Source organism: Myxine glutinosa, chromosome 8 (genome assembly GCF_964187855.1).
Source record: "Myxine glutinosa chromosome 8, kmMyxGlut1.1, whole genome shotgun sequence".
Lineage (NCBI taxonomy): Eukaryota > Metazoa > Chordata > Myxini > Myxiniformes > Myxinidae > Myxine > Myxine glutinosa.
In genome coordinates this window covers 20,819,371-20,846,293 of record NC_136268.1, presented here as the reverse complement: position 1 = coordinate 20,846,293, position 26,923 = coordinate 20,819,371, and the positions used below count along the sequence as shown (strand labels likewise).

Sequence of the window (26,923 nt, the reverse complement as noted above, 5' to 3'; positions counted from 1 at the left end):
TCTGGACTACAAGATGGACGTGTCGGACATCCAGATGGACGTGTCGGACTACAAGATGGACGTGTCAGACTACAAGATGGACGTGTCGGACATCCAGATGGACGTGTCGGACTACAAGATGGACGTGTCGGACATCCAGATCGACGTGTCCGACTTCCAGATGGACGTGTCGGACATCCAGATCGACGTGTCCGACTTCCAGATGGACTTCAACATGGACGTTTCGGACTTCAAGATGGACGTGTCGGACCTCCAGATCGACGTGTCGAACTTCGAGATGGACGTGTCCGACTTCGAGATGGACGTGGCAGACTTCGAGATGGACGTGGCAGACTTCGAGATGGACGTGGCAGACTTCGAGATGGACGTGGCAGACTTCTAGATGGACGTGGCAGACTTCGAGATGGACGTGTCCGACTTCGAGATGGACGTGTCGAACTTCGAGATGGACGTGGCAGACTTCGAGATGGACGTGGCAGACTTCGAGATGGACGTGGCAGACTTCGAGATGGACGTGGCAGACTTCTAGATGGACCTTTCCAATTGCCACCAAACGGAATCGAACATATTTCGTTGGACATCGTGATTCTCATTTATCGCACACCTGGTGTAATCATAGCCAATCAAACATGGTTTGCAATAAACATCCTCTGGATACCAAAGCACGTGCCAGTTATGAATGATTGATAGTCTGGACGAGACCTTAGAATCTGCACTGTATAGGTATTGTCGACAAAGCACAGGTGAGTACAAGGAGTGCACAAAGCTCCCGCCATAATAGACGATAGGGCATGTGGTCCTAAGAGCTTGTCTTGTGGTCTCCATCTCCCGACTAAATAAAACTTATTTTATAATTAAGTTAAATATTTTTTATGAATTATCGTTCATATTCCCGCGTCATCGGTTGGAGCATTTTGTCGAATTTTAGGTTAGAATAACTAATATTTCGTCGGTAAAATAATTATCACGATCTCGATATTTATCCAATCAAATTGTACGTTTCATTTATCAACGTTGCTGCGATTTTTCATTTATGCGATTGGTCCGGAAAATATCAACATGGGCCTCATATAGCAAAAGGAGCCAATCAGCAACATCGTACGAGAGTGCTGCGGTACGGCGAATAGCGGGTCACGTGTGTAAACAGATGTTGTTTGGTGAAAAGTATCGGTGAAAATGGCATCAGTTGGTGTCAAATTTGGTGTAAAAAATAGGTGTTATGCACATGTTCCAGGTGCCGGTGGTGATATTGTGCCATTTACCGAAAAAAGGTGGAGAACGTTCTTGAGTGCTGTAGATATTTGGAGCGATTTGGTGGGAAACCAGGCCGACTTAGCGAGGTCTTTCGTCCGCGATCATGGTCTACACTGCAGCGCATGTGAAAGTGCATTGCCGGTCCCTGAAACTGGGGGTTGCCACGCAGTGTGTTACCGGTATTTCACTGATTCTACCAAGCAAAAACGTGTCCAAACTGCTAAACAGAAGCATCAGAATGTCACCCAATCATCCGGTAAGTTTAAAAGTAGCCTACAAATACATCACGAATGAGAAAATTGCATGTACAATCACGTAGGGAGGCCTATGAAATTGGGTCAGGTCAGTCCCAAATGTTGTGATTTGTGTAGTCTACATGAATCGTAAAATGTGGGACTTTTGTTTTTACATGTAGTAGATCGATGTATACACTTATGAGTTTAATATTTTGTGTTTGTTGTATACAGAACTGGATCCCTCTGCATGTTCTTCAAGCGGAGACATAGACAAACATACATCTGCTACATCTGATGCAAGACACTTGCGTTCCACTTCTAACATTGCAAAACAGCCGACTAAATCTTCTCACATCTTGCCAACAGTTTGTATCGTATGCAGGAGTGGTAAGACATTTCAGGATTCAAGAGGCAGAAAGCAGAAAGAACCATTGACGCTTTGTGAACAGATTGATGGAGGCAAGCTTCGACTCGCTGCAGAGGAAAAAGATGACAAAAATATTCTTGTTCATATCAGAGATCGTGACTGTGTAGCTATAGAAGTCAGATATCACCGGAGCTGCTACAAGGGATACACAGACTATTTGAGAAGATCTAACCCTCAACATGTTCATGCAGCTACAGAACAGATATATTCTCAAGCATTTGACAGTTTTTGTAACTATACAATTGACCAGAAAATTCTGAAGAACAAAGAGATCTACCGGCTTACGTCATTGAAACGTATCTTTGATAAGGCAGTAAAAGACATTGAAGGGAAGGACTCGTCCAACTACAAAACCCATAGCCTGAAACAAAGAATCAGAAGGAGATATCCCCAGCTTTGCTTCATGCAGCCCAAAAAAAAATACCAGAGTGAACTGGTATACATTGACACCCTATCAGCTGAAGAGCTTGTAAGGGATACGGTCACCTCAGAAACGGACACAAATACAACCGACACAGATATAGCTGATGCTGAGGAGTCTCCACCTCCAGTGAAACGGCCAAAACAGTGCAACAGAAGACAGGTCGTACCTCAAATATCATCATTAAGAGAGCGTTATTCAACAGCCCTAGATCTGAAGAATGCTGTGATAGATACAACAAACTCTACAACTCTTCCCTGGCCTCCAACCTCAGGTGACTTAACCATGGATGCTGCCCGCCAGATAGTTCCAACCATGCTATACAACTTTCTTGCATGGGTTGTTGGAGCATCTGATGATACAGAGGGTGTAAACCGTGTAAAGGTTGGTGATGTGCAAGACCATCGAATATTAACCATTGCCCAGGACATCATCTACCTAGCTACTAAAGGCAAGACAATGTTACCGAAGCAGTCATCTCTAGCAATGGCGATACGGCATCTTAGTGGATCGGCAAAGCTAATAGGCTTACTTAATGGTTTTGGCTATAGCATTTCGCACACGTGTTCTCGAGCATGATACTGCCTTGGCACAGCAAGAAGTCCAACGAGGTTCTAGAGCTCTTCCATCGTGCTTGCAGAAGTCTGTCTTCACAACTCTCATCTGGGACAACAATGATTTTGGGGAGCAGACACTTTCGGGAAAAGACACAACCCATAATACCAACGGCATAGCTGTGCAGCGTGCAGAGATTCATCAGGATGCAGATGCACATTCTACACTTCCACCAGTACAAGGAATGAGAAAGACAAGAAAGCGCTCACTACCAGCACCACATACAGAGGTGGTTACATTCAGTGGTGAGAAGAAGTCGTCCCCGAAGGCATTTGCTGGCAATATGAAGGTGGAAATGACACACTATGAGCCAACTTTATATCCTCACAAGAAGAAAGATGCCGCCTTCAACATTACAAAATGGCTACAGAAACGTCTTCTTCCTGCTTGGACTGGATTCGATCAGTTACTGACATCCAGCATCCCACCAAAAGCAACCATTGCATACCTTCCTGTTGTAAATGCTAGCCCAACTGATCTGAATACTGTGAATAGCATCCTCCATCGAAGCATTGAAATAGCAGACCAACTGGAGCACCTGTCAGTTGTAGTAGTGATGGATCAGGCTATTTATGCCAATACATGGTTGTTAGAAGGAAAAAAATATCAGTTCAGTTTTGTTATTTTCCACGTATTCATCAACCGTGTGGTATTTAAAAAAAATAAAATCTAGTGAACCTTATTTTTGGGGACAATAATTAAAATAATAAATTTTGAACAATTCCTGTAAATGTTGGGCCATAATGAGGATCATAATTTGTAAAGAAACCATTTTAAACAGCATATCTGTTGCTCTCACTTGTTCCCCTTTAAAAGGCACTACTTGTTTGACGCATTATTTTTAGGCGGGAATTACTAATTAATGCTCCACTTTTGAGCGTGGGAACAAAGGGGATATTGATAAGACATGCAATACCTTTATTTTAAGACATAATATATGTAGTTCCAATGTGGAGACCACAAAAAGCACTTTCTGAAGGGATTTTGACTACATGCCCTATAGTCTATAACGGGGACTTCGATGGTCATGCGTATACATATAAAATATATATATGCCATGCATAAGAGAGTCCCATGAAAGTTTCCGTTTTCGAACGAAATGATTTCACAAAGGCCTGTTAAATAAAGCCCATTCATTGAGTCACCCTCACGTCACCCTTATCGTGACCCTCACGTCACCCTTATCGTGACCCTCACGTCACCCTTATCGTGACCCTCACGTCAGAAATAATTGAGAATATTCACGCATACACGGGAAATTGCCGAGATATATTTATAAAAATCGCGCCATGATGCTACACGAAAATACACCGCCTAAAATAACAGTCGGGGAAAATGTCGACATATATTAAAAATTCGCTTTTTCTTTTCCGTTAACATTTATTACTTTTACGTTTTATGACAGTCGGCACAAAAACGACATATATCTCCGTTCTTTCTTATTCCATTCAACATTATTATCCGGAAGTAAATTATGTTTCAGGAAATTACCGAGAGATATTTCTTCGTTTTTTTTTATTAGTTATGTGCGCATTCACTTTAAATAGGTTTATTTGAAATCTTTAATTTTCACAATGTAATTTACTTGTCATTTGATGATTACGAGACACTTCTTCTTGAGGATCGTGACAATTCATGCGTAGCGTGGAAACTTCCATTTACAAAATGAATGCGACGGTCGATGAAGAACGCAGACTTGAACAGGATGTAGCGAGAACCGCACAGAGACCGCACGAGACGGGAGAACCGCACAGGATGCTGCTGCAACAGCGGTGAGGCGGGTTGGAGAGGAGCGAGGGGTTGGAGAGCGAGGTAACTAACTTTGTTAACTTTTGTAACTTTTGTAACTAACTTCTAACTTTGTCGTGGCCCTGACTTTGTGAAGCCCGAGGTACACCATCCTGGATGTGCAGGATCTCTGGGTCGCTCCTGCGAGATAGATCGGCGGTCTCCATGCCACAGGCTTATCCAGAGAGAAATGTCGAGGGCTATAGAACAACATCAACTGTACAATGGGGATAAGTCATACTAGTACATTGGTAGGGGCTGAAAATGAAATGTGAAATTTGTTCTACAACGGGTCCGAGAATGCAGGACTTTGAACCATACCTCCTCCATCCGGTATCCATGAAAGGTATTATATTTATAGTTTCCAGGATAACCAACAAATCTACAAGAAGACAAAAGGCACCAAAAATGAAACATTTGGTATTTATTGTGCTGATACAACATTGTAACATGTCTGCGTCTTCACGGACCACAATCCCATCAGGTGATTTTGCCCCAAGATGGAAAAATGAATTTGGGGAATTTCTTCCTGTATCTGTGGGACTTGTGGCATCCATTCTATATTCATTCTAAAAACACCCGCACAAGCTCATCCACTACACAGACATGACTATTTACAGAAGCACGAATACATAAAGGGGGGTTTGGCAATTCTTCCCATACACTGTTCAATATATACTGATCACGGTGAGAAGGCAATGTACTCGTAATGAACGGGAGAGAGAATTAGTGATAACCTTAAACAGGGAGGAAAGATCAAAGTCATCAACGAGAAGTGTGTGAGACATTGACCTGCTCAAGTACTCCACAAAATAAATTTGTAAAATCTACAACTCTAATACGGTAACTGCATAACCAGAAGGGAACTCGGTAGAACACATACCTCTGCCAGGGTGAACAGTTTACGTTTTGTATTCCACTGATAAAGTGCCTTCAGAAAGTATTCACACCCCATGACTTTTTCACATTTTGTTTTGTTACAGCCTGAATTTAAAATGGATTAAATTGAGATCTTTTTTGTCACTGATATATATATATATATATATATATATATATATATATATATATATATATATATATATATATATACATTATTATCCTCCATAATGTCAAAGTGGAATTTTTAATTTAAAAATTGCTGCAAAATAATTAAAAATGAAATACAGAAATATCTAATTCACCCAAGTATTCAACCCCCTGAGTCAATACTTCATAGAAGCTCCTTTGGCAGCAAAAACAGCTTCGAGTCTTGGGTATGTCTGTATCAGGTTTGCACACATCTAGATTTGGGTAGTTTCGTCCTTGCAGATTTGCTCAAGCTTTGTCAAGTTAGATGAGGAGCATTGGTGAACAGCAATCTTCAAGTCTTTCCACAGGTTCTCAATATAATTCAAGTCTGAACTTTGCCTGGGTCACTCATGGACTTTCCAATTTTTATTCTGTAGCCATGCCAGTGTTGCTTTGGCTGTATGGTTATGGACTCATTGTCCTGTTGGAACGTTAATCTTTGCCGCAGTATAATGTCTTGAACTCTGAAGCAGGTTCTCCTCAAGGATTTGCCTGTACTTGGCTCCATTCATTTTTCCCTCTATCCTTCCAAGTCTCCCACTCCCTGCTGCTGAAAAGCATCCCCATAGCATGATGCTGCCCTCACCATGCTTCACTGTTGGGATGGTGTTGGATGGGTGATGAGCTGTGCTTGGTTTCTGCCAAAAGCAGCACATTACATTCATGCGAAAGAGTTCAATTTTCATCTCATCAGACCACAGAATCTTTTGCCTCATGCTCTGAGTCTTTCACCTGCCTTTTTGCAAACTCCAGGCGTGTTGTCATGTTGTCCATTTTCTCAGGAATAACTTCCGTCTGGCCACTCTCCTGTAAAGCCTAGATTTGCGAACGGCTGCAGAGAGTGTTATCCTTCCAGCAGGTTCTCCCATCACAGCCAAGGAACTCTGTAGTTCTGTCAGAGTAGTCATTGGGTTCTTGGTCACCTCCCTGACCAATGTCCTTCTTGCCCGGTAGCTCAGCTTGGTCGGGTGGTCGGCTCTAGGAAGAGTCTCGGTAGTTCCATATTCTTTCCATTTCCTAATCATGGAGCTCATTGTGCTCTTTGGAACTTTCAACACTGGAAATTGTTTGATACCCTTCCCCAGATCTATGCTTCACTCCTCCTCACAATTCTATCTCTGAGTTATATGGACAGTTCTTTGGACTTCATCGCAGAGTTTCTGCTCTGACGTGCACTGTCAATTGAGGGACGTTATATGGAAAGGTGTATTGTCCAATCAATTGAATTGGCCACAAATTGACTCCAATCAAGTTGTAGAGACATCCCAAGGATGATCACAGGAAATTGGATGCACGTGAGCTCAACTTGGAGTGTCATAGCAAAGGGGTTGAATACCTATTGACTCAAAACATTTCTGCTTCGCACTCAAGACATTTCTGACTCAAGACAAGACAAGATTTGTAAAAAATTCCCAAAAAAAAATTTCCACTTTTAAATTATGGGGTAAAATGTTTAGATCAGTAACAAAAAAAATCTCAATTCAATACATTTTAAATTCAGGCTGTAACACACAAAAAAATGTGAAAAAGTGAAGCGATGTGAATACTTTCTGAAGGCACTGATAGGCCGGTTCTGGATCCGTACCTCAACCAAAATGGAATCGGATTGTTCTTGTCATCTACCCAACTCATCCATCAGGTTTCGTCCAAATCCGTCAACAACGTTTTGAGATATCCTGCTATATATAGTTTTTGGCCCTATCTCTCAGTGGTGAAGAATCACTAAAAATTCTCGTATGCGGATCCAGATCCGGATCTTCACCAAAATCTAGTGATACCGACCTCGTCACACACCCAACCTCTCCAACAAATTTCGTCCAAATCCGTGCACAACTTTTTGAGTTTACCTGGTCACAGACAGACAAACAGGGGTGAAAACATAACCTCTGTCCACCTTAATGGCGGAGGTAATCAATCATCTTACCTCCCTTTGAAGAAGGCCACATATATATGGGCTGAAAAGAAATTTAAAAACTGAAAAATGAAAATCTTTGCGGCCAAAGCATCTTCAAATTCTGTTTGAGTCTTGTGCATTTCTGTGTTGAGATGGGTGGGAGAAGAAAAGCAGGATGAGTTATTACTGTAACACACAATGTTCATAATCCTACATCTCGAAGAATAACTCGACTGTCGGCAATGGTTCTGTGGTTGTGAGGACGCAGGAAAAGGGTTTAAGTTTCTCGACTCCAAGTCGGTCTCAGGAGAATGAGCATGTCATCATTGGATCGTTAATTCACAGCCGATAGATGGTTAGTTTGGCCAGAAGCTGGAGGATAGGCATGATTGGCACTTGGTGTTACATATTTGGTGTGACGTATGGGCGGTGTCCGGGTTGGTGGTGACTGGGGTGGGTAAGGTGAAGGAGGGGGGGACCTTTCCTGCAGTAAATGATTGGAGGTGGTTCATCGATGGGATTTGGTAAAAGAGTTGAGAAGAGGAACACAAACTCTGCATAATCTATCGGAGGGCGAGAATTCGTTGAAGATGGTTGGTTGGTCGTGTTAGGAGGGTCGGTCTATGGCAGATGCGGGTGTTAGTGGGGATGTGGCAGGTGCAAACGGTTTGGGGGTGCAGACGATGGTCGGGGTGCTGGTGAGTTTGCGATTGGTTTGGTTGATGTTGGAGGTGCTGCAAGTATGGGCACCAATGGGGGTGCTTTGGGTATGTTGGAGGATTGTGGTGTGGCAGAAACACGTGGTGGTGGGCATTGGATGGACTTGGAAGGGAGGGAGACCAGGGAGATCAGGGAGATCATTTGGGGGGGGGGGGGGGGGGGAGAGGTGGGGCTTTTGGGGTTTGTGAACTCTATTTTTATTATTATTATTATTTTATTTTTTTGTATACAAGATCGAGGCTTGTGAAAGAGCTAACATTAATCACACAAAAAGTCAACCGACACATAAAACACAAAATAAGGGGAGCGGAACGCTAGATGGGGAGAGAGGGGGAAGGACACAAACACAACATTTGAGAGCAACACACCAAGAGAGATGTGGGAGGGGGAGGGCTTGGGGGGAGGTGGTAGAGGTTTCAAACATATCAACACTGCAAGGACTTCCAGGAAAGAAGTTGGAATTTCAGGAAAAAAAAGTGTATCTGGGGTGAAAATTAGCGGGGGTAGAAAAGATCAAGGTTTTGGATGGGGGAAGATAGGAGATGGTGGTGAACAGCTGTTTTAAAGACCTGGAGGGAGGAGTGGGATTGATGAGAGTGGGGGAGTTTGTTTCAGATGCGGGAGAAAAGAGGAATTGAAGGAGTGAAGGTGAGCAGGAAGTCTTGATTTTGGCAGTTTAACCATAAGAGGGTTGCAGGCAGATCTTGTGCGACCTGTCGGAATATTTGGGGGACAGAGCACAGAGAGAGCTGGGGGAGCAAGGCCGGAGAGGAGTCGGTAGAAGACAGAAAGTCCACCAACCTGCCTGCGGTGAGTGAGTGAAAGGCCCTCGGAGTTAGCTTCATCGCAGGAGATTCCAATGATTCTGAAAGCTTTGGTTTCAACAGCGTGAACCCGAGCTAGGTGTGAGGCAGGAGCACCGGCCCAGAAGGGGGAACAGTATTCCATTGAGCTGCGGATGAAAGCCTTGTACGTGGCGAGGAGCTCAGGTGTGCCAAGGAAGGACTTCACACGATGGAGGATGCCCAGTCGGCGACTGGCTTTGGAGGCCAGATTTGAAATGTGGTTTTCCCAGGAAACAACAACAACAACAACATGCATTTTAAGGCCATGTTCCCTGCTAGAGCGGGGGTTAGCCTTGCGGTCCCCATGACAATCTTCTCCATTTTGCCCTATTTTCTGCATCTCTCCTTGTTAACCCCCTTGCCCGCATTTCTTCTTCCACCATCTTTAGCCAAGTCTTTCTCGGTCTTCCCCGTCCTCTACTTCCTTCTACATTAACTTCCATCACTCTTCTCAACCAGTCACTTTCATCCTTCCTCAATACATGACCAAACCATCTCAACCTGTTCCTCTTCACAGCATCAATCACAGGCAATATTCCCATCATCTTTCGCAATTCATCATTTGTCTTCCTCTCTATACCAGCTTTTGCGGCTTTTAAAGCACGTCACAATGAATCCGCGGCTTTTAAAGCACGTCACAATGAATCCGTGGCTTTTAAAGCACGTCACAATGAATCCGCAGCTTTTAAAGCACGTCACAATGAATCCGCAGCTTTTAAAGCACGTCACAATGAATCCACGGCTTTTAAAGCACGTCACAATGAATCCGCGGCTTTTAAAGCACGTCACAATGAATCCGCGGCTTTTAAAGCACGTCACAATGAATCCGCGGCTTTTAAAGCACGTCACAATGAATCCACGGCTTTTAAAGCACGTCACAATGAATCCGCGGCTTTTAAAGCACGTCACAATGAATCCGCGGCTTTTAAAGCACGTCACAATGAATCCGCGGCTTTTAAAGCACGTCACAATGAATCCGCGGCTTTTAAAGCACGTCACAATGAATCCGCGGCTTTTAAAGCACGTCACAATGAATCCGCGGCTTTTAAAGCACGTCACAATGAATCCGCGGCTTTTAAAGCACGTCACAATGAATCCGCGGCTTTTAAAGCACGTAAAATCTGGGTCACCTTCAGGTAGCAAATGCCATCCAAGCTGTACAGCCTGGACAGTTCTGGACAGAACGGCGTCTCGTCGAGTACGAGTGCGGATCTGGCCGGAATCGACAGCACAATCTTCCAGATGATCCATCAGTGCGATAATGGATCCTGGTGTAGGCGAATCACCAACGGATTCTGGAAGGGGTAACCGACTCATGGCATCTGCATTTGTGATAGACGAACCGGGCTCATAACATATGGTGAATATTTGCAGCTTCATATATGAGTTTGTTTGCCGCACAAAAGAAATATGATTTTCTCTGCAACCGTTGGTCCGATTGACAGGACATTTCACCATAGGTGCACTTCCTATTGTACATTTTTTCAATGATAATTATGACACCATAAGTCACGTGGTACGGGCACAATCTTGGAAAAATTGAAAAACGTTGCACCTCTATCTCCGAAAGCGCTGCATAGAAAAACTAGAACGCCACTCAGTAGAGCGCATACTCCCACCGTGGGTCAAGTTGGAGCCCTATCTTCCAATGGTAAAAAATCCTTCAAAAAATTCCTGGATCCGGAATAATATCCTGAGCTTCACCAAAAACGAATCAATTCTTCCTTATCCCAAGGGCGATCATCCCACCAACTTTCATCCAAATCCGTTCAGAACTTTTCCAGATATCTTGTTCACAAACACACGAACACACACACGGATGGACACGATCGAATCCATTACTCCCTAGCGGGAGTAAAAATTGAGACATGCCTCATTGTAAAGAACTCTCCATGGGAATCACATATGTTAATGATGATGTCATAGGTTCCTCCTTCATGATGTCATAATTCGACAAGTACAAAACTTCATCCAATCAAGATGAAATTTCTTGAGCGTCAACTATGGATAAATTGGAGGAAAAAAAATGATGACGTCATATATCACGTGGTTCGGTCGCCATATTTGTTTTAACCCAAAAGCCTTAACAACCACTGAAAGCACGTTTCTCTTTCTTGTTACTTTTGTAATGAGAAGCGGCTATGGAAAACGCCACAAAAAACGCCTTGTAAGAACTCCATGGAAGCTGTAGCAAGGGTCCTGCTATTATCCCTTGTGAGGTATATAGACTACAGTAGATCTACGATCAGGTGCGTTCGTCGACGTAGCTCGAAGTGTTGGCACTTGGCCCAGATGGACCACGAGTTCTAATAAATCATTCTTCCTCTTCGAAAGTCCCCAAAAACATAATATGTTTTCACATCAAATGCCTTGTGGGCAGACCAGGGTCACAACTCGGGCCTACCCAAAAACTAGGACTAGGAGCCCGACGTTCACATTTCTGATTTAGGATTACTGGATTTAAGAAGTGCTGCTCACGGGAATATCGATGTTCAGAAACATATTACAAATTTAACTCTGAACCTTCAAACAAATAAATTATATCCCAACCTCAAAGAATCGTATTATTTAAATAAATTATCTACTCAAGTTGAACTCTATGACGTAAAACATCAATAATATCCCTTCAATGTAAAAATAGGTGTGGAGACTCCATTTTAAAAATTAACATTTTACATTAAAACAACTGGTGATGTTTTATAATCGTTATAAAATCGTTCCACATCTTTTGCTGATCTCAATCGTTTTTTTGTCCCGTTCCCGCGTCTCGTTCTGACGTACCTTGTCCTTTCCCACTAATTTGTGGAGTTCGCCGCCTCAGCCCTCAATCTCCTCAAAGAAACAGCGATTTCCGCTTTTCACTCATTCTTCAACCCTTCTCTGCCTGGACGCCACAACATGTTTTCTTTTTGATAGTACATATTTTCACACTTTTCTGGCTCCTTTGACAAGAACAAAAAAATGAATAAAATTGGTAATCGCTTTTGAATAAAACTTTTTTATTGTTACGAATTTACAACCTTCCGCTTACTGTTTTTCCTTCTTTCGCTCATTTATTTAACTTGCACGTCTAACCGTAAGTATTTGTTGGTAAAAGTATTTGTTTCGAATTTTAAAAGTTTACTTTTAATCACATTTTAAAATGGTCAATATTCTTTTTAATTCACCGACATTGCAGAATCTTCTTTTTCACTGCACTCTCTTTGCTAACACGGTGTTATAAATAGAACCTCCGTGTTGCCTGACACTTCTTCTTCTTCTTTCGTCTTCTTCTTATTCGGCCCCCTATTTTTCTTCTTCTTCTTCTTAGAGACGGCAAGCATGGCTGGTGTTTTCCCAACCAAAACAAAGAGCGCGGTCACGTGATCGGGTACGTGACGTCACGGTAAACATCGCCGTAAGTGGTTGTGTAAAACGATGACGTGAATATCCACTCGTTCCCAAGGTGTTTAGAAAGTAACTTACCATTCCTTATTTCGAGTCCAACATTGGCCCCCTTGTATTTGCAGGTGTGCATTTAAATATTTCCAGGTTGTTGTTTTTTGAACGACGGTTTTTCACCGAGACTGCTTGACCGTTGGGGAAATTTTTTGCTCAGTTACGCCCAACCGTTTCCATAGGAGCGAAAGCGGTTCTCGTCGAAAAACGGTATTACTTTCGCTTGGTGTGAAACCTCTCGAAATACACGTTTCGGAATTCCCAATGTACGTTTGGGACAACGCGAAACACGTTCTGGACTATAAGATGGACGTGTCGGACATCCAGATGGACGTGTCGGACTACAAGATGGACGTGTCGGACTACAAGTTGGACGTGTCGGACATCCAGATGGACGTGTCGGACATCCAGATGGACGTGTCGGACATCCAGATGGACGTGTCGGACTACAAGTTGGACGTGTCGGACATCCAGATGGACGTGTCGGACTACAAGATGGACGTGTCAGACATCCAGATGGACGTGTCGGACTACAAGATGGACGTGTCGGACATCCAGATCGACGTGTCCGACTTCCAGATGGACTTCAACATGGACGTTTCGGACTTCAAGATGGACGTGTCGGACCTCCAGATCGACGTGTCGAACTTCGAGATGGACGTGTCCGACTTCGAGATGGACGTGTCGAACTTCGAGATGGACGTGGCAGACTTCGAGATGGACGTGGCAGACTTCGAGATGGACGTGTCAGACTTCTCGATGGACCTTTCCAATTGCCACCAAACGGAATCGAACATATTTCGTTGGACATCGTGATTCTCATTTATCGCACACCTGGTGTAATCATAGCCAATCAAACATGGTTTGCAATAAACATCCTCTGGATACCAAAGCACGTGCCAGTTATGATTGATAGTCTGGACGAGACCTTAGAATCTGCACTGTATAGGTATTGTCGACAAACAAAGCACAGGTGAGTACAAGGAATGCACAAAGCTCCCGCCATAACGGGATTAACGGGGACTTCGATGGTCATACGTATACATATAAAATATATATATGCCATGCATAAGAGAGTCCCATGAAAGTTTCCGTTTTCGAACGAAATGATTTCACAAAGGCCTGTTAAATAAAGCCCATTCATTGAGTCACCCTCACGTCACCCTTATCGTGACCCTCACGTCAGAAATAATTGAGAATATTCACGCATACACGGGAAATTGCCGAGATATATTTATAAAAATCGCGCCATGATGCTACACGAAAATACACCGCCTAAAATAACAGTCGGGGAAAATGTCGACATATATTAAAAATTCGCTTTTTCTTTTCCGTTATGTTTTCACCCGTGTTTGTTACTTCTGTTAAATCGAGGATCGTGCCATGGAGTACAGCAGCAAAAACTTTACTCCATATGTGAGGATGATACAGGAAGAAAATGGCGGTTACATCGAATTGGGACAAAGTGATTAAAACGATTAAAAAGTTATCCAGAGTGAGGCCACAAACATTTAAAAAATAAACGTTTTATTCTCAATCGTTTTTATAACAAACTAGAACCATTTTAAAGTGTTTGGTTTGATCCAAACCGGTCCAAACCGGATGGGTGATTTTTAGGAGACACCATGCCACCTGGTCATGTGGCAGGTAATTGGGTTACGTGTTACCTGTGGCAGTCCCAAAAGACTGACCTGACAAAACAATATAATTACCGATTAATTTATATTTATTTATTACATACTGTTGTCCATGGGCCAAGTGCGGAAATTTGACTTGTGAGTACCACCTGGGGTGGCAAGGCCTCAGAGGGTTTTTTGGAAAAGTCTTTGGCAAGGGAACATATTTTGATGTGATGACCATTGCACATTGACACCTTCATAAGAAATTTGGGGCAAAAACCACGTTTTAATATTCCCAATAAATAGATTGCATTTCATTGATAAAATTGATTTGAAGGTTGTAGATGGTTTCAAATAAATACCTGCAATTCCTCTGAGTGAATTCCATGCATCTTGACCTGGAGTTGCCATGGAAACGGCTATTTTGAGTCAAAAAAACTGCATTTTGAAATCATTTAAAAAACAATTTGAAATAACCTAAATAATCGAATTATTCAATGACTCGGTATGGCTGTTAATGGGACACCAAATACTACAAATACATCACAATCAATGTACCAGAGAGTAAAAACACGACTGATTAATACGTAGAATGATCAACTCTTCTGATTGATGAACTTCTGTTTACTCTTGTATTTTTGAGTTTGAGGGAAAAGCAGAAATCCGAAATCATGACCGTTTTCATTACCCTAAAGGACCTTCCAGAGGGGGAACTCCCGTAAGTGCGACACCATTGTAAACGCCGCAGCAAATTTACCCGTTAAAAGCTTCTGGGTTAAATAACTGCCAAAGGAACTTTGATGATCATGAACATTCTCGACGAGGTTCAACAAGGCAAGAGGGTTCACCTGGAGTGTTTGAGGCTCAGTCTATGTTTTGCCAAAAGGTTAACAAACACCTTCAGGGACAGAACTCTAAGTCTGGTTCAGTGTGCTCAGCTCCGCACTGACGTCACAGTCAGACAAACTTCTGTAAGAAAGATGGACCTGCGGATGCTTCCTATTGAAAACGCAGGGACCTTGGGGCAGCTGAAGACCATCACCAAAGGTCAAGCTACCGTGTATACACAAGAGAGGAGTCTGCGTCAGACAGTTGCGATGGCATGGAAGGTAGTAGTGAAGATGATGACGCTATATAACAGGCAGCAGAGAACAACTCATGCAGAGACTTATTTACCTTCATAAGGAGTGAACTCTTTTCGAGATGCTAAAAGTGAAGATGGGCACGATCAATCTCACATCATGCCTTATCAATTAAAAATTATACATGCTGAATCCGGATCTTCACCAAAATCTAATCGATTCGTCCTTGTCACACACACAACCTGTCCAACAAGTTTCGTCCACATCCATCCATAACATTTTGAGATATCCTGCTATGTATCGTTTTTGGCCCAAACTCCCAATGGTGAAGAATCACTTTAAAAATTAAATAATTCTCATATCCGAATCCACATTCAGATCTTCACCAAAATCGAATCGATTCTTCCTCGTCACACACACAACCTGTCCATCAAGTTTCGTCCAAATCCATCCATAACATATTGAGATATCCTGCTATGTATCGTTTTTGGCACTATCCACCAATGGTTAAGGATCAATTAAAGGACTGTGAATGAAGGTTAAGGACTGCGGACTAAGAATGCGGACCAAGGTTAAAGACTGCGAATGACGGTCCAGCAGCACCTCACCTGATGACCTGTGGACTGTAATGCTTTCCGAGTTTGAATAAATAGTTTCACATGAGTTTGAAGAAGATCTGGGCAATTTATGTTGCCAATGTTCACGCTGTTTCTCTGGAAGAAGAATTATCATGGCTGAGTTTCTCTGTAATGCTTTTCGAGTTTGAAAAAGATGAATTATCAGAAGCAGATTGTTTCTCTGTAATGTTTATCGAATTTGAAAAAAACGTTTTTCGTCGACTTTTAAATTCACAGCTCAAACCAACATGCTGGAACTTCAACACGAGGCTGATGGACTTTATTCCTATACGCGTGTATTTATGTGGAAGTGACAGGTCGCACAACAAAGGCGAGGCACGAGGAGGGGGTGAGGGGAGGAGTTGCCTTCATTCATCGATATACAGTATGTACCTTTTAAAGGAAGGAAATAAATAAAATAGACAATCTGAGGAGGGAGCAGGTGTGTTCCACCTCATGGGATGTTCCATTATCAAGCTGCTCGTAGAGCACTCGCCAAGCAGCTCAAGCACTCCAAAATACTGTTGAGATGCCTGGAGTGTCCCACAATGTCCGAATTAGACAAATGAACACTTTTAAGAGTCGAACTGCTGATGAGGTCAATTCCAGAGTTAAAATTCGAAATTCGGTTCAGGTGAAGAGATGATTCTCGATCTTTGCGGAAATTAAATAAAGGCATGAAAACTGGCATTATAAGCATTGTGACGTATACAGGAATACAGCGATTCGTAGGTATGAAGATCAGCTAAATTACCATTCATAGATATTAAGATTTATTGCACAGAAACCGACCTGTTCTGAAGCAAGGGATGCTTCAGTTGAGCAGATAAAATGGTGGAATCAAGACACCCAAGCTGAGTGACCTGAATGCAGGCTGACCAAGGCAAAGGTAAGCTTGTTAGCGTAAATGATCTTCAAAAACACACCCAAACACCCAGTGTTCATTCATGCAATCCCTTGGAGGTCGAGAAGTATGCACGCAAAATGTGGGGCTGATCGGTTTCATGGTTTTGGAGTTATGGAGGAGACGGCATACACACACTGCTTTTCATTATTATAGATGAGCAAATGCTGCTAACTCACGGTTATTTGAATTGTCACATTTTCTTTGAGTCACTTCCGTTGTTTTTGTTTTAGGTGCAAAGAGAAAACAGAAGCGTGGCCGTGGTGGTGATTTTGACTCTAGGTACGTGCTGCGCCCATTGGTGTGCTTGTTATGCTGTACGGTTCTGCTTTGAAGAATTATACCTGCCCATGGAAGAAACCCGTCTCCTGGGCCTACTGTAAAGGGAAGTTTGAACATCCGGTTCTGAAGGGGGGGGGGGGGGGTGAGATGTGCGTTGAGTCCGAGCGGACGTGCGTTCCGCACTAGCACCCGTGAGGTGTGTCGTTCTGTATCCTTTGCCAAGATCGCGATAAATACAGCTGTGTCCTGTTTGATTCCCTCTCTTTTCTCAGTCTTCACACATGAATCCTTACACTGTGGTTATTCTGTTAAAACTCAGACGTAATACACACCAACGTAAGTTGGGTGAGATACTTGGCAGAGTGCAAACCTCTGCCAAGCTGAACAGTTTGTGTTTTGTTGCCCAATGATAGGCCAGATGTGGATCTGGACCTGAACCAAACTCGAATCACCTTCTTCATTTCACTTGACCAACTCATCCACCAAGTTTCGTCCAAATCCAAAAGTGTTGACAAAGATGGATTAAAACAAAAATATTCTCATGGGAAATGTCAACAACACCACAAGTTTTGAATTGATCCTTCAAAATGATGGAGTGCACCCCTGGAGAAGAAAAAGGATAAGAAGAGCCACTATTTTGATGTCTCAGACAGTTGGAGCTGTAGTTAGGAGAAAAGGGTGTTGGGGATGAATTAGAGCAATGGGAGGACACAGGGGGTGAATAAGATAGACACAGCTGCAAACTCTCAATCACAGAAGTGGAAGGACAAACTGAAGAGATGGGTTTCGGGAGAGTTCTTCTTCTTTCATATACAGCACAAGTCTGCACGGTCGGGTCATTGGCTGAGGGCATGGCCATGCTGCTGATGCAATTCCCTCTGTCGGTTAGAGTAGGAATTGGTAATTTGTTCATGGTGCGACGATAACTCGCATATTCTTCACGTGAAGGACACCGTGGGATCTGGGGGAGACAATGCACAGAGAAGGCAGAGGATACAAGAGCAGAAAGGAGACCACAGACCTGTCTGTAGACTTGAAAGTGATTGACCGATAGACTCATCTTCATCGCGGGAGATTCCAATAACATTGAAGGCCTTTGTTTTCACAACGTCAAGCTGAGGAAGTGAGGCAGGGGGCAGTCCAGAGGGGAAATGAGTACTCTGTCGATGAAGGCCTTGTAGGTAGATAAAAATTCAGGTGTGCCAATCAAAGACTTTGCACGATTGAGGATGACTGGCTTTGAAGGCCAACTTAGATATAACATGTGGCTTGCCCAAGAAAGATCACAGCTGATGGTGAGGCCGAAAGGTTTGTGCATCTTCTAGTAGTTTGTTTCGGAAGAAGATGGGAGGGTTTGCCATAATGTATTTTTGGAGAGATAGAGCGAGACATTTTTCAGGATTTTATCAAACCTGCAAGTGTTGACCGAGCAGAAGCATATTGAAAGCACAGAATCAATTTACACGTCCCATGAGAATTTCCGGAGGGGGGAGCAATTGGGTTTGTGCCCAAGAGTTGGAGAACTGTTGCGTTTGTGTGCAATCGTAAAAAAAGACAATACGCATCATCACATTCTAGTTGTACTGGAAATGCATAGAAATAAAGGTACAAAAATACGAAATACGGAACAGTTACTTGTAACAAGCCTTTTTAAATACTGGGTTGATCAATTGAAATAATTAATTAGAACAGTACCACCCACCCCTCCTGCCCCATAACATCCCACAATCCCCCAAACATGATCCCTGAAGCAAAAAGAAAGGAGCAATCCTCAATATAGGAAGGCAGGATCCAGTGATGAACTCCAAGTAACCTAAAGTTCAAAGCAGACTTGTGAAATGATGGAGCACAAAAACTACTGGAAATACTTCATGATCTTCTGCCTCCCCTCACCTCTCTAAGTACATTTACTTATAAATACTAAAACAAAAACATCAGCTTTGGGAAAGCGACGGCACTTATACAATTTACATTTAAACGCTGTACATGTCACCGTCGGGCCTGGATAGAAAAAATAATAACAACAAAAAAAAAAATACGACAAAAACTACCGGGTTAGCTAATTGGGAAGCATAGTTATGTCGATACACGGAGTTGACCGTCGTGCAGCAAATGGCAAACGACGAGGCAAATATAACGAATTGTGCAGGCTTGCTATACACACACAATAATAGCAAAAATCCGAAGAGGTTTCGTGCCTTCGTCTATTTACAAACGTCATTTTGAATGCTCAAGTACGATAAATCGGTGACAGGTGCGAAGGTTACACGTAGCGTTCAAAAACACAAGGGTGGAAATCACGACTGCTCAAAAATACACATCTGTAAAAAAATTCATCTTTCATACCATCATCGGTCATCTTCCCTGTTGTTTTCCAGCGGCAATCCAGAAACTCAATCTGGTACCGAATAAAGGAACGCATATTTATTTATTTACATTGTTAAAAAAAAAAAAACTGTCCCAGTGAGCGAAACGGTTGTTCGGGTAATACTACTCGGGGAATGGACACAATCATGATGGCTGGTCTGTTCACCAGCGAGGAATAGATACAAAGAAAAACTTTTTAAGTCCTGGAAGCTTTAAGCACTGAATATCACATAAAATGGAATATAAAAACATGAATGAGTAACTCAGATTCCGAAGGTGGAAAAAAAGAAATCGAGAACCTCAGATTTGCCAAAAAAAAAAAAAAAAGAAGAGTTCAAGGAACGGTTGCCACAAGCAGAGGTGACATCCACAATGCCACCACTTTGGCTATCCAACCCAAGGGCCGAGACCACCTCGACCTCGAAAAAGAGTCCTGGTACCAAAAAGAGCTCCAGCTCAAACACAAGGCTCCTTTTGTGGCCTAAACCTAGACCTGGCATAAACTTGTGTGGTCAGCAACGTGCATTAATTTGATTTTAAAGAAACTAAGCAGGTCCAGCTGGAATGATGGTTTTGTCCAAGTTTGATCCCAGCAATAGCTCAAATCCTATTGTCTTTGCAAACTCCACACTGCCTCCCTAACCCCCAACCCACACTGTCACTGCCACCCAGTCAGTCACCATTCTTTCCATTTCACCAAGTGATCTCTCATGCAACACAACTCGACACTCTTCTACCTGTAAACCATACAACTAGCAGTCCCCTACCCCTATCTGAGGAATTGTTTTCAAGAACATTCAAAAGACACTTGAATCTCATCACACACTTTTAAGATGAGTCAGAACCTGCAAAGGTAATAAGAGTTTGTTGACACGACTCCAACTGGTCATGGCAAACGTCGATCACGTTGGTCATTGACGAAGCAAATGATCTACTCGATGTGACGAGCACATGTGAACCTCGATGGAAGGTCAAAACATTCTATTTTGGTACAACCACTGCTATACCACCGCACTGTTTCCCAGAGCAGTCACCACGCGGACACGTGGCATTGCTGGGATCAAAACGGTTTCTTCAGCCGTTCTCAAGAACTGCCCGTCTTCAAATACCAGGCATGGGGCAGAGGCCTGAAGCTGAGCAGTGCCTGAGCCCTGGGAGGTTTCCATAATTGGCCACGGCTGCTTGAGGGCCGAATCAATGCTCCTGCTGTGCGAAGGGATAGCGCCAGGCAATCCTGCTTCAGCTTTACTCGCAAATTGCTGAGAGTTCTGGTTAAGCTTTGGGTTTATCACGGGAAAGGTTTCTGTTCCCGTATTTATCGAATCCATTACTCCGTTATGTCTGACTGTTTTTGTGCCCTTATTTGGTGACGTCGCTGCTGCTATCGGAATGACAGGCATGCTGCTTACTTCACAGGATAAGGCAGGAGCATGCAGTGGTGTACCGTGAGCAGAGCGGCTGCTGCAAAGCGAAGGAGAACCCTTGACTGAACCTTGCACCAAACAAGTTTCGTGTTCCACACCTTTGGAGGGTGCATTCCTCCCCAATTGCTCCACGCTGTTGTGAGAATCGTTTCCAACTATGCTCTGCCTTTTCGAAAAGCTAAGCACAGGCCTACTGTCTATAACCAAAGTTTCACTTTCACCATTCAAGCCTCCATCAGAACTCTCAATCACATTTTCATAAAGCGAATGCCTCGACGTGCGTCGCTAGGAAATATGATCATCCCCTCGCACTACATTGTCCACACTTATAACTGTACTCCAGTTCTGCAGGAAAGTGTCTGTGACTGGAATCATTTTTGAAGTAGAAGCACCATCTGTGGCAGTAGTTGACCTGTCTACGTTCTCTGCAGGTTTCCTCCACTGTGGGACAAAGTGAGACGATGGCGACACATTCTCATTTGCCAGCAGGTTTGTCAAACCATTTTCCGGGCTTGAAGGAGAACGATGTCCCACAATTTGTTTCTTTCTCTTGCCTCGAGTCACTGCTGATGACTCCACAGAACGAAGAGATGTCGCTGCTGCAGTAGTGCTGATTGCCAAGACTCGACCCTCAGCCTTGGCTGTTGGTGTAACAGCTTTGCTACTCTTTTGTTGCCCATTCACTGTACCATTAAGCTCGACTGGTGGGCTCGTCTCCTGAGGAAGTTGGCCCGAAGGCCTCTGTGGAAATTCTTCAGGCTTTCCTAGAAAAGTACAAAAGAAAAGAAAAATTAGTCGTGGAGGGCATGGTCAAACAGAAGGGTGGAAATCATTTTGATAGATACCCAAACTTACAAAATGGACACAAAGATAGTTGGACAATAAAAACTCCCAGGCCCCAATTCATCAAAACTCGGATAATTTAACCACAGGATAAGAGCTATTCCTGTGGTTAAAATTCGTATCCGAGGGTTAACTAACCGATGGATAAACTACAGTTGTTCAAAGGGTGGATAAGGGTAGGATAGCTAACTGCTGGATAAGGTGTGGATAAACGTTTGGCAGGTACATGGTATCCCACAATGCATTGCACTGTTGTCTGCTGGCAAAACAATAATGGTGGCAGAAGAGTGTCAAAAGAGAAAGAGGAAGGCAAACTTTACACCAAATGCAAGGGATATGTTGTGTCAGGTGACAAGAGTATATCAGGGTCATCAGGAGTAAATTTTCCAACACCGTAACGTATGATGAGAAGAAGAAGCGTGGTTGGTGATTGCCACGACGCCTTCCACACCTTATGAATTTGACAAACCTAGGTACGCCTTAGTAATCATGGGCAAGGCGTTTATCCAGGCCAGAGGAGACTCGGATAAAGTTATCTGGAAAATCAACACCTTATCCAGCGGAAAAGGTTATCCAGGCTTTGAACAACGGACATTATCCATTGGATAAATTTTATCCCGGGATAAGTAACTTATCCACAGGATAGTGCTTATCCGAGCTTTGAGCAACTAGGGGCTGATGTCCGAAGGGTTAGACTACAATAAGCGGTAAAAACACCAGATTGTGTCGAGCCCACCAGTGATTGATAAAAGCAGGGAAGATCCAGTGTTAAAGATAATGGGGTTAAACAAAGTGTGCTCCCTTACCTGGAGAAGGCAGAGCAAGCTTCAACTTGCGCAGTTCAGACATGGAAGCCTGAAGCTGTTCCACGACCATGTCGTCATCGACCTGAAAGTTCTGTGCGAGCTCATGTTGCAGGAAGTAAACGAGTCCTTCCATCTCCAGTTTCATGAGCCGCTCTAGGTCAAAAAGGGAAAATTTTGTCAATCAACTTCAGGCAAAAATTCCTGGCCAAGAGCCTGTGGAACAACGATTCACGAGTTAGTAGGCAAGGGCAAAATAAAACGTCTTTTTGAATAAATAACCCAGAATCGTAGTACTGCTTCGCACAGTCATACCCTCATGTGTACCTATGTGAACCTATGCACACCTGTAACCGCCAAATAAACGAACAGAGTGACAAAAACTTCCTCACTCCCTTTTTACTCCCTAACAACAACCCCCAAATCGAGATCACATGCAGTTGATAATGAAACATTAGCTAGTTTTTAGAAATGTACAACTAGATATGAAATCAAATCATTCAAATTAGCAAAAAAGTGAAACATTACAATGCTCAACATTTTGTACAATAAGGACGTAAGGACATGGAATTCAGGAAATCTGATCATCTCAGAGGTGGGGGCAAGTTGGTGAACTTATCACATCGGTATAACATCTCACGGGCAGACAGGCCACGATTGCGTATGCAGGAGTTCTGGCTGTATGTCCCAAAGGTGAGGGTATGAGATGTAACAGCACAACCTTCAGGGGTTTCAAGTTGTAACTTGTCCCTCAGCTCCTCAAGTAGCTCGTTCGGCCACGGGATCCTCATTGGTGTTCTTGATTCATCCAATGTCTATGGAGATACCCAAACCGCCGAGCGTGGGACTATTGGCCATGACTTTCAATCCAAGAGCGGGATCAGTGTGTACAGTTATAAGGGGACAATGAACAGGACATAAATCTATGCATAAACGAGTCAGGACATCGAGTTGTGTCGCTTTGCATTCGTTGTTGATAAAACAGGTGGTGGTGAAGGAAGTGGCAGTCTCCCGAAGAACAAAGATCAATTGGCGGTAGTATTTAAGAATGTCGGCACATGGCCTCTTAAAGGTGGTTCTTCTATTTAAGAATGTCAGCAGCAAAGGAAACTGCTCCTGTATCCTGGGCGTAGGTCGAAATTGTCTGCTCAATGACCAGGTTGGGAAAGTGCCTCAGGGATGTGCAGGTATGACATGACTCAGTAACACTTTCAATGGAACCGTCAAGGTCCAGAGCGAAGAAATATCGATGGAACATTTGCTTCAGCTCGTGTTTGCTGCTCGGGTGTCCAAAGCGAATGTGAAGCACAGATAACAGACCAGCAACTACTGACCATGATATCATGATACATTCACGAGTGAGGGCAAGTGGCTCATCACGCCGTACAGACAAGAGTCCATTGCGCAACTGTTGCGACAGTCAGATACCTTTTTACATTGCTGACGGTGGCTTTTTTGATAGGTGAGTACTCTGTCGTTAATGAACATTAACTCGGCGAACATCACTGCGTTCCATCTGCGTCGTGATCCATGCGGATCTGTTTAGTAAAGGGTAAGGGTCACTCAGTCAGAACATCATGGACAGTGACGTCTGGATCATTGTTTATTAGCTGACCATCATCTGTAAAGAGAGGAGGCTCAATTGTATGGATCGTGGGTGAAGGCAGTATCCGATCAGAAACGCTGGCAACGGAGTGCACAATTCACACATGGGTGTGTTTACAGAGCTTTATGGGTAGGTCAGTGGTGTTGGAAATTCTGAACCGATCAGCCACAGAGTGAACATGGTTAGGCTCAGGCCAAAATCGCTTAGGCAGCAGCAAACAGGTGCAAGGGGAGTTGAGATAGAGCTGAATGCCAACATAAGACTCGTGGTCGATGCCCTCAGGAATTACCATTTCAATCTAAACTCCAGGACAAATTGTGGGGCCACCAGCAGGAGCACTACAGCCCCTTATGTACGTCGAATGGCATGAGTGTTCATAGGTAATTGGTTCACAGTCAAATATTATAACGAGTTGCATAGTTGGACAAAGGCCTATATAATTGGCAATCAATAATGGAGTTCCAGCTGGTACATCCACATCCAATTCGGGGACCACAAGCACGTTCAAAGTTGAGTAAAATTGTTCCTCAATAACAACAGTCGAGTTTCGCTCACGATGTTTAAAGGCATGGCACCGTCAGCCTGAAACACCTGTTGAGTACTTTGCACAATCTTCGTGTCCACACTCCTGTCCAATAACAAGCGTATCATGTTAGTTTCTGAACAACTGTCCAATGTAAGACGAAGGGGATGCTTGTTGAAAAATGCAAACATGAATGGGGACTTGTTCGTATCCACATGCCTCACAGCCAGCCCAGGGCTGGGAGGCTCAGGTTTCACATCAAGGTGGTCTTCTTCACTGTCAGAACAGTCAAATCCCCACATGACGAATACGGGCCATAAATCGATGGTCGGACTCAGGAAGAAACTTGCACTTACTGAAGAAATAATGAAATACTTTAAAATGCTACTGAGAACCTCTTTTCCTTCTATCTTGTTCCCTCAGCCTATCCGCTCTCTTTGTCATTCTCTCTTCCCCCATCCACAACAAATGCCAGCCCATCTCAGCCAGAATTTTACCAATCTCCCCATCAAGCTCATTTGCACACCAATCTCATCCCTCAGTTCATCCATTCTCCTTCTATCCACCCTCTTCATTCCCACAATCCTCCTGACCTAGTTGTTCTTGCAAACCTGGAGCCTCCGTTGTCTTTCTGTCACTGCCACCATCTACAGACCGTAGAGGTAGGCTGGCGTTAAACAAGACAACAGAAACTTTCCTTACAACCTCCTTGAAATCTTTGTCTGCCATTACACTCTACATTCTCTTTGAGGCATTCACACCCACCTGACAACCCCCTCCATACATCTACCTCTGACTTACCATTGCCGGTCACTGTTCCACCCAGATACACAAACCTATTTCCTCGTTTGATCTCCTCCTTTCCCTTCCAACCTGACATTCATTTATTTTTTCTGCTGCCCAACCCACATCACCTCCACCTTCTCCATGCTCATTTTCAGCCCATGTTTCTTAAATGCCTCCTTCCACTCCCCCAGTACTTCCTGCATCTCCCACCAACTCTCCACCCCAACAACCAGATCGTCAGCATACAATAACCTCCCCAGAATATCTTTCATGTCTACCTTCCTACTTACCAGCTCCATCACCATGATAAACAGGAGTGGGTTGCAATCGCTTCTCTGCCTCAAACCGATGTTCACATTGAACTTCTCCGACATCTCAAGACCAACCAAAACTCTTCCTTTTGTTCCCTTGCCCATCTCGTCCACCAACCTAACTTCTGCATCTGGCACTCCCATCCATCTCAGTGTCGCCATCACCATCTCTCTCGGAACAGTGTCGTAGGCCTTCTCCAGATCCACAAATCCCAATTTTTTTTTTTTTTTTTTTTTTTTGTATACTGAATCGAGGCTCGTGGAAGAGCTAACATTTATTTCACAAACAAATCAACCAGACAAACAAAATATACAAAAAGAGGGAGCGGAAGACAAGATGGGGAGAGAAGGGGAAGCACACAACCACAACATTTGAGAGAAGGGAGAAGTGTGGGAGGGAGAGGGCTTGGGGGGAGGCGGCGTGGGAAGGGGGAGAGGTATAAAACACAAGGGGACCGAAATTAGCGGGGGTAGAAAAGATCAAGGTTTTGGATGGGGGAGGATAAGAGATGGTGGTGAACAGCTGTTTTAAAGACCTGGAGGGTGGAGTGGGATTGAAGAGAGTGAGGGCGTTTGTTCCAGAGGCGGGAGAAAAGAGGAATGAAGGAGTGAAGGTGGGCAGAAAGTCTTGATTTTGGCAGTTTAACCATAAGAGGGTTGCATGCAGATCTTGTGCGACCTGTAGGAATATTTGGGGGACAGAGCCCAGAGAGAGCTGGGGGGGCAAGGCCAGAGAGGAGTCGGTAGAAGACGGAAAGACCACCAACCTGCCTGCGGTGAGTGAGTGAAAGGCCCTTGGAGTTAGCTTCATCGCGGGAGATTCCAATGATTCTGAACGCTTCGGTTTCAACAGCGTGAAGACGAGCTAGGTGTGAGGCAGGAGCACCAGACCAGAGGGGAGAGCAGTATTCCATAGAGCTGCGGATGAAAGCCTTGTATGTGGTGAGGAGCTCAGGTGTGCCAAGGAAGGACTTCGCACGACGGAGGATGCCCAGTCGGCGACTGGCTTTGGAGGCCAGATTTGAAATGTGGTTTTCCCAGGAAACAACA

General features: G+C 43.7%; 1 protein-coding gene across 1 annotated transcript; it reads right to left on the bottom strand.

Annotated features, from left to right (window-relative positions):
* Nucleotides 1-21,286: 21,286 nt before the first annotated feature.
* LOC137417907 (uncharacterized) lies at nucleotides 21,287-23,438 on the bottom strand. Its single transcript, XM_078783934.1, has 3 exons — nucleotides 23,288-23,438; nucleotides 22,651-22,803; nucleotides 21,287-21,765 (listed from the first exon to the last, which is right to left on the bottom strand). Exons 1-3 carry the CDS (start codon nucleotides 23,436-23,438, stop codon nucleotides 21,287-21,289), a joined length of 783 nt encoding a protein of 260 aa, XP_078640060.1.
* Between the last annotated feature and the right edge of the window lie 3,485 nt (nucleotides 23,439-26,923).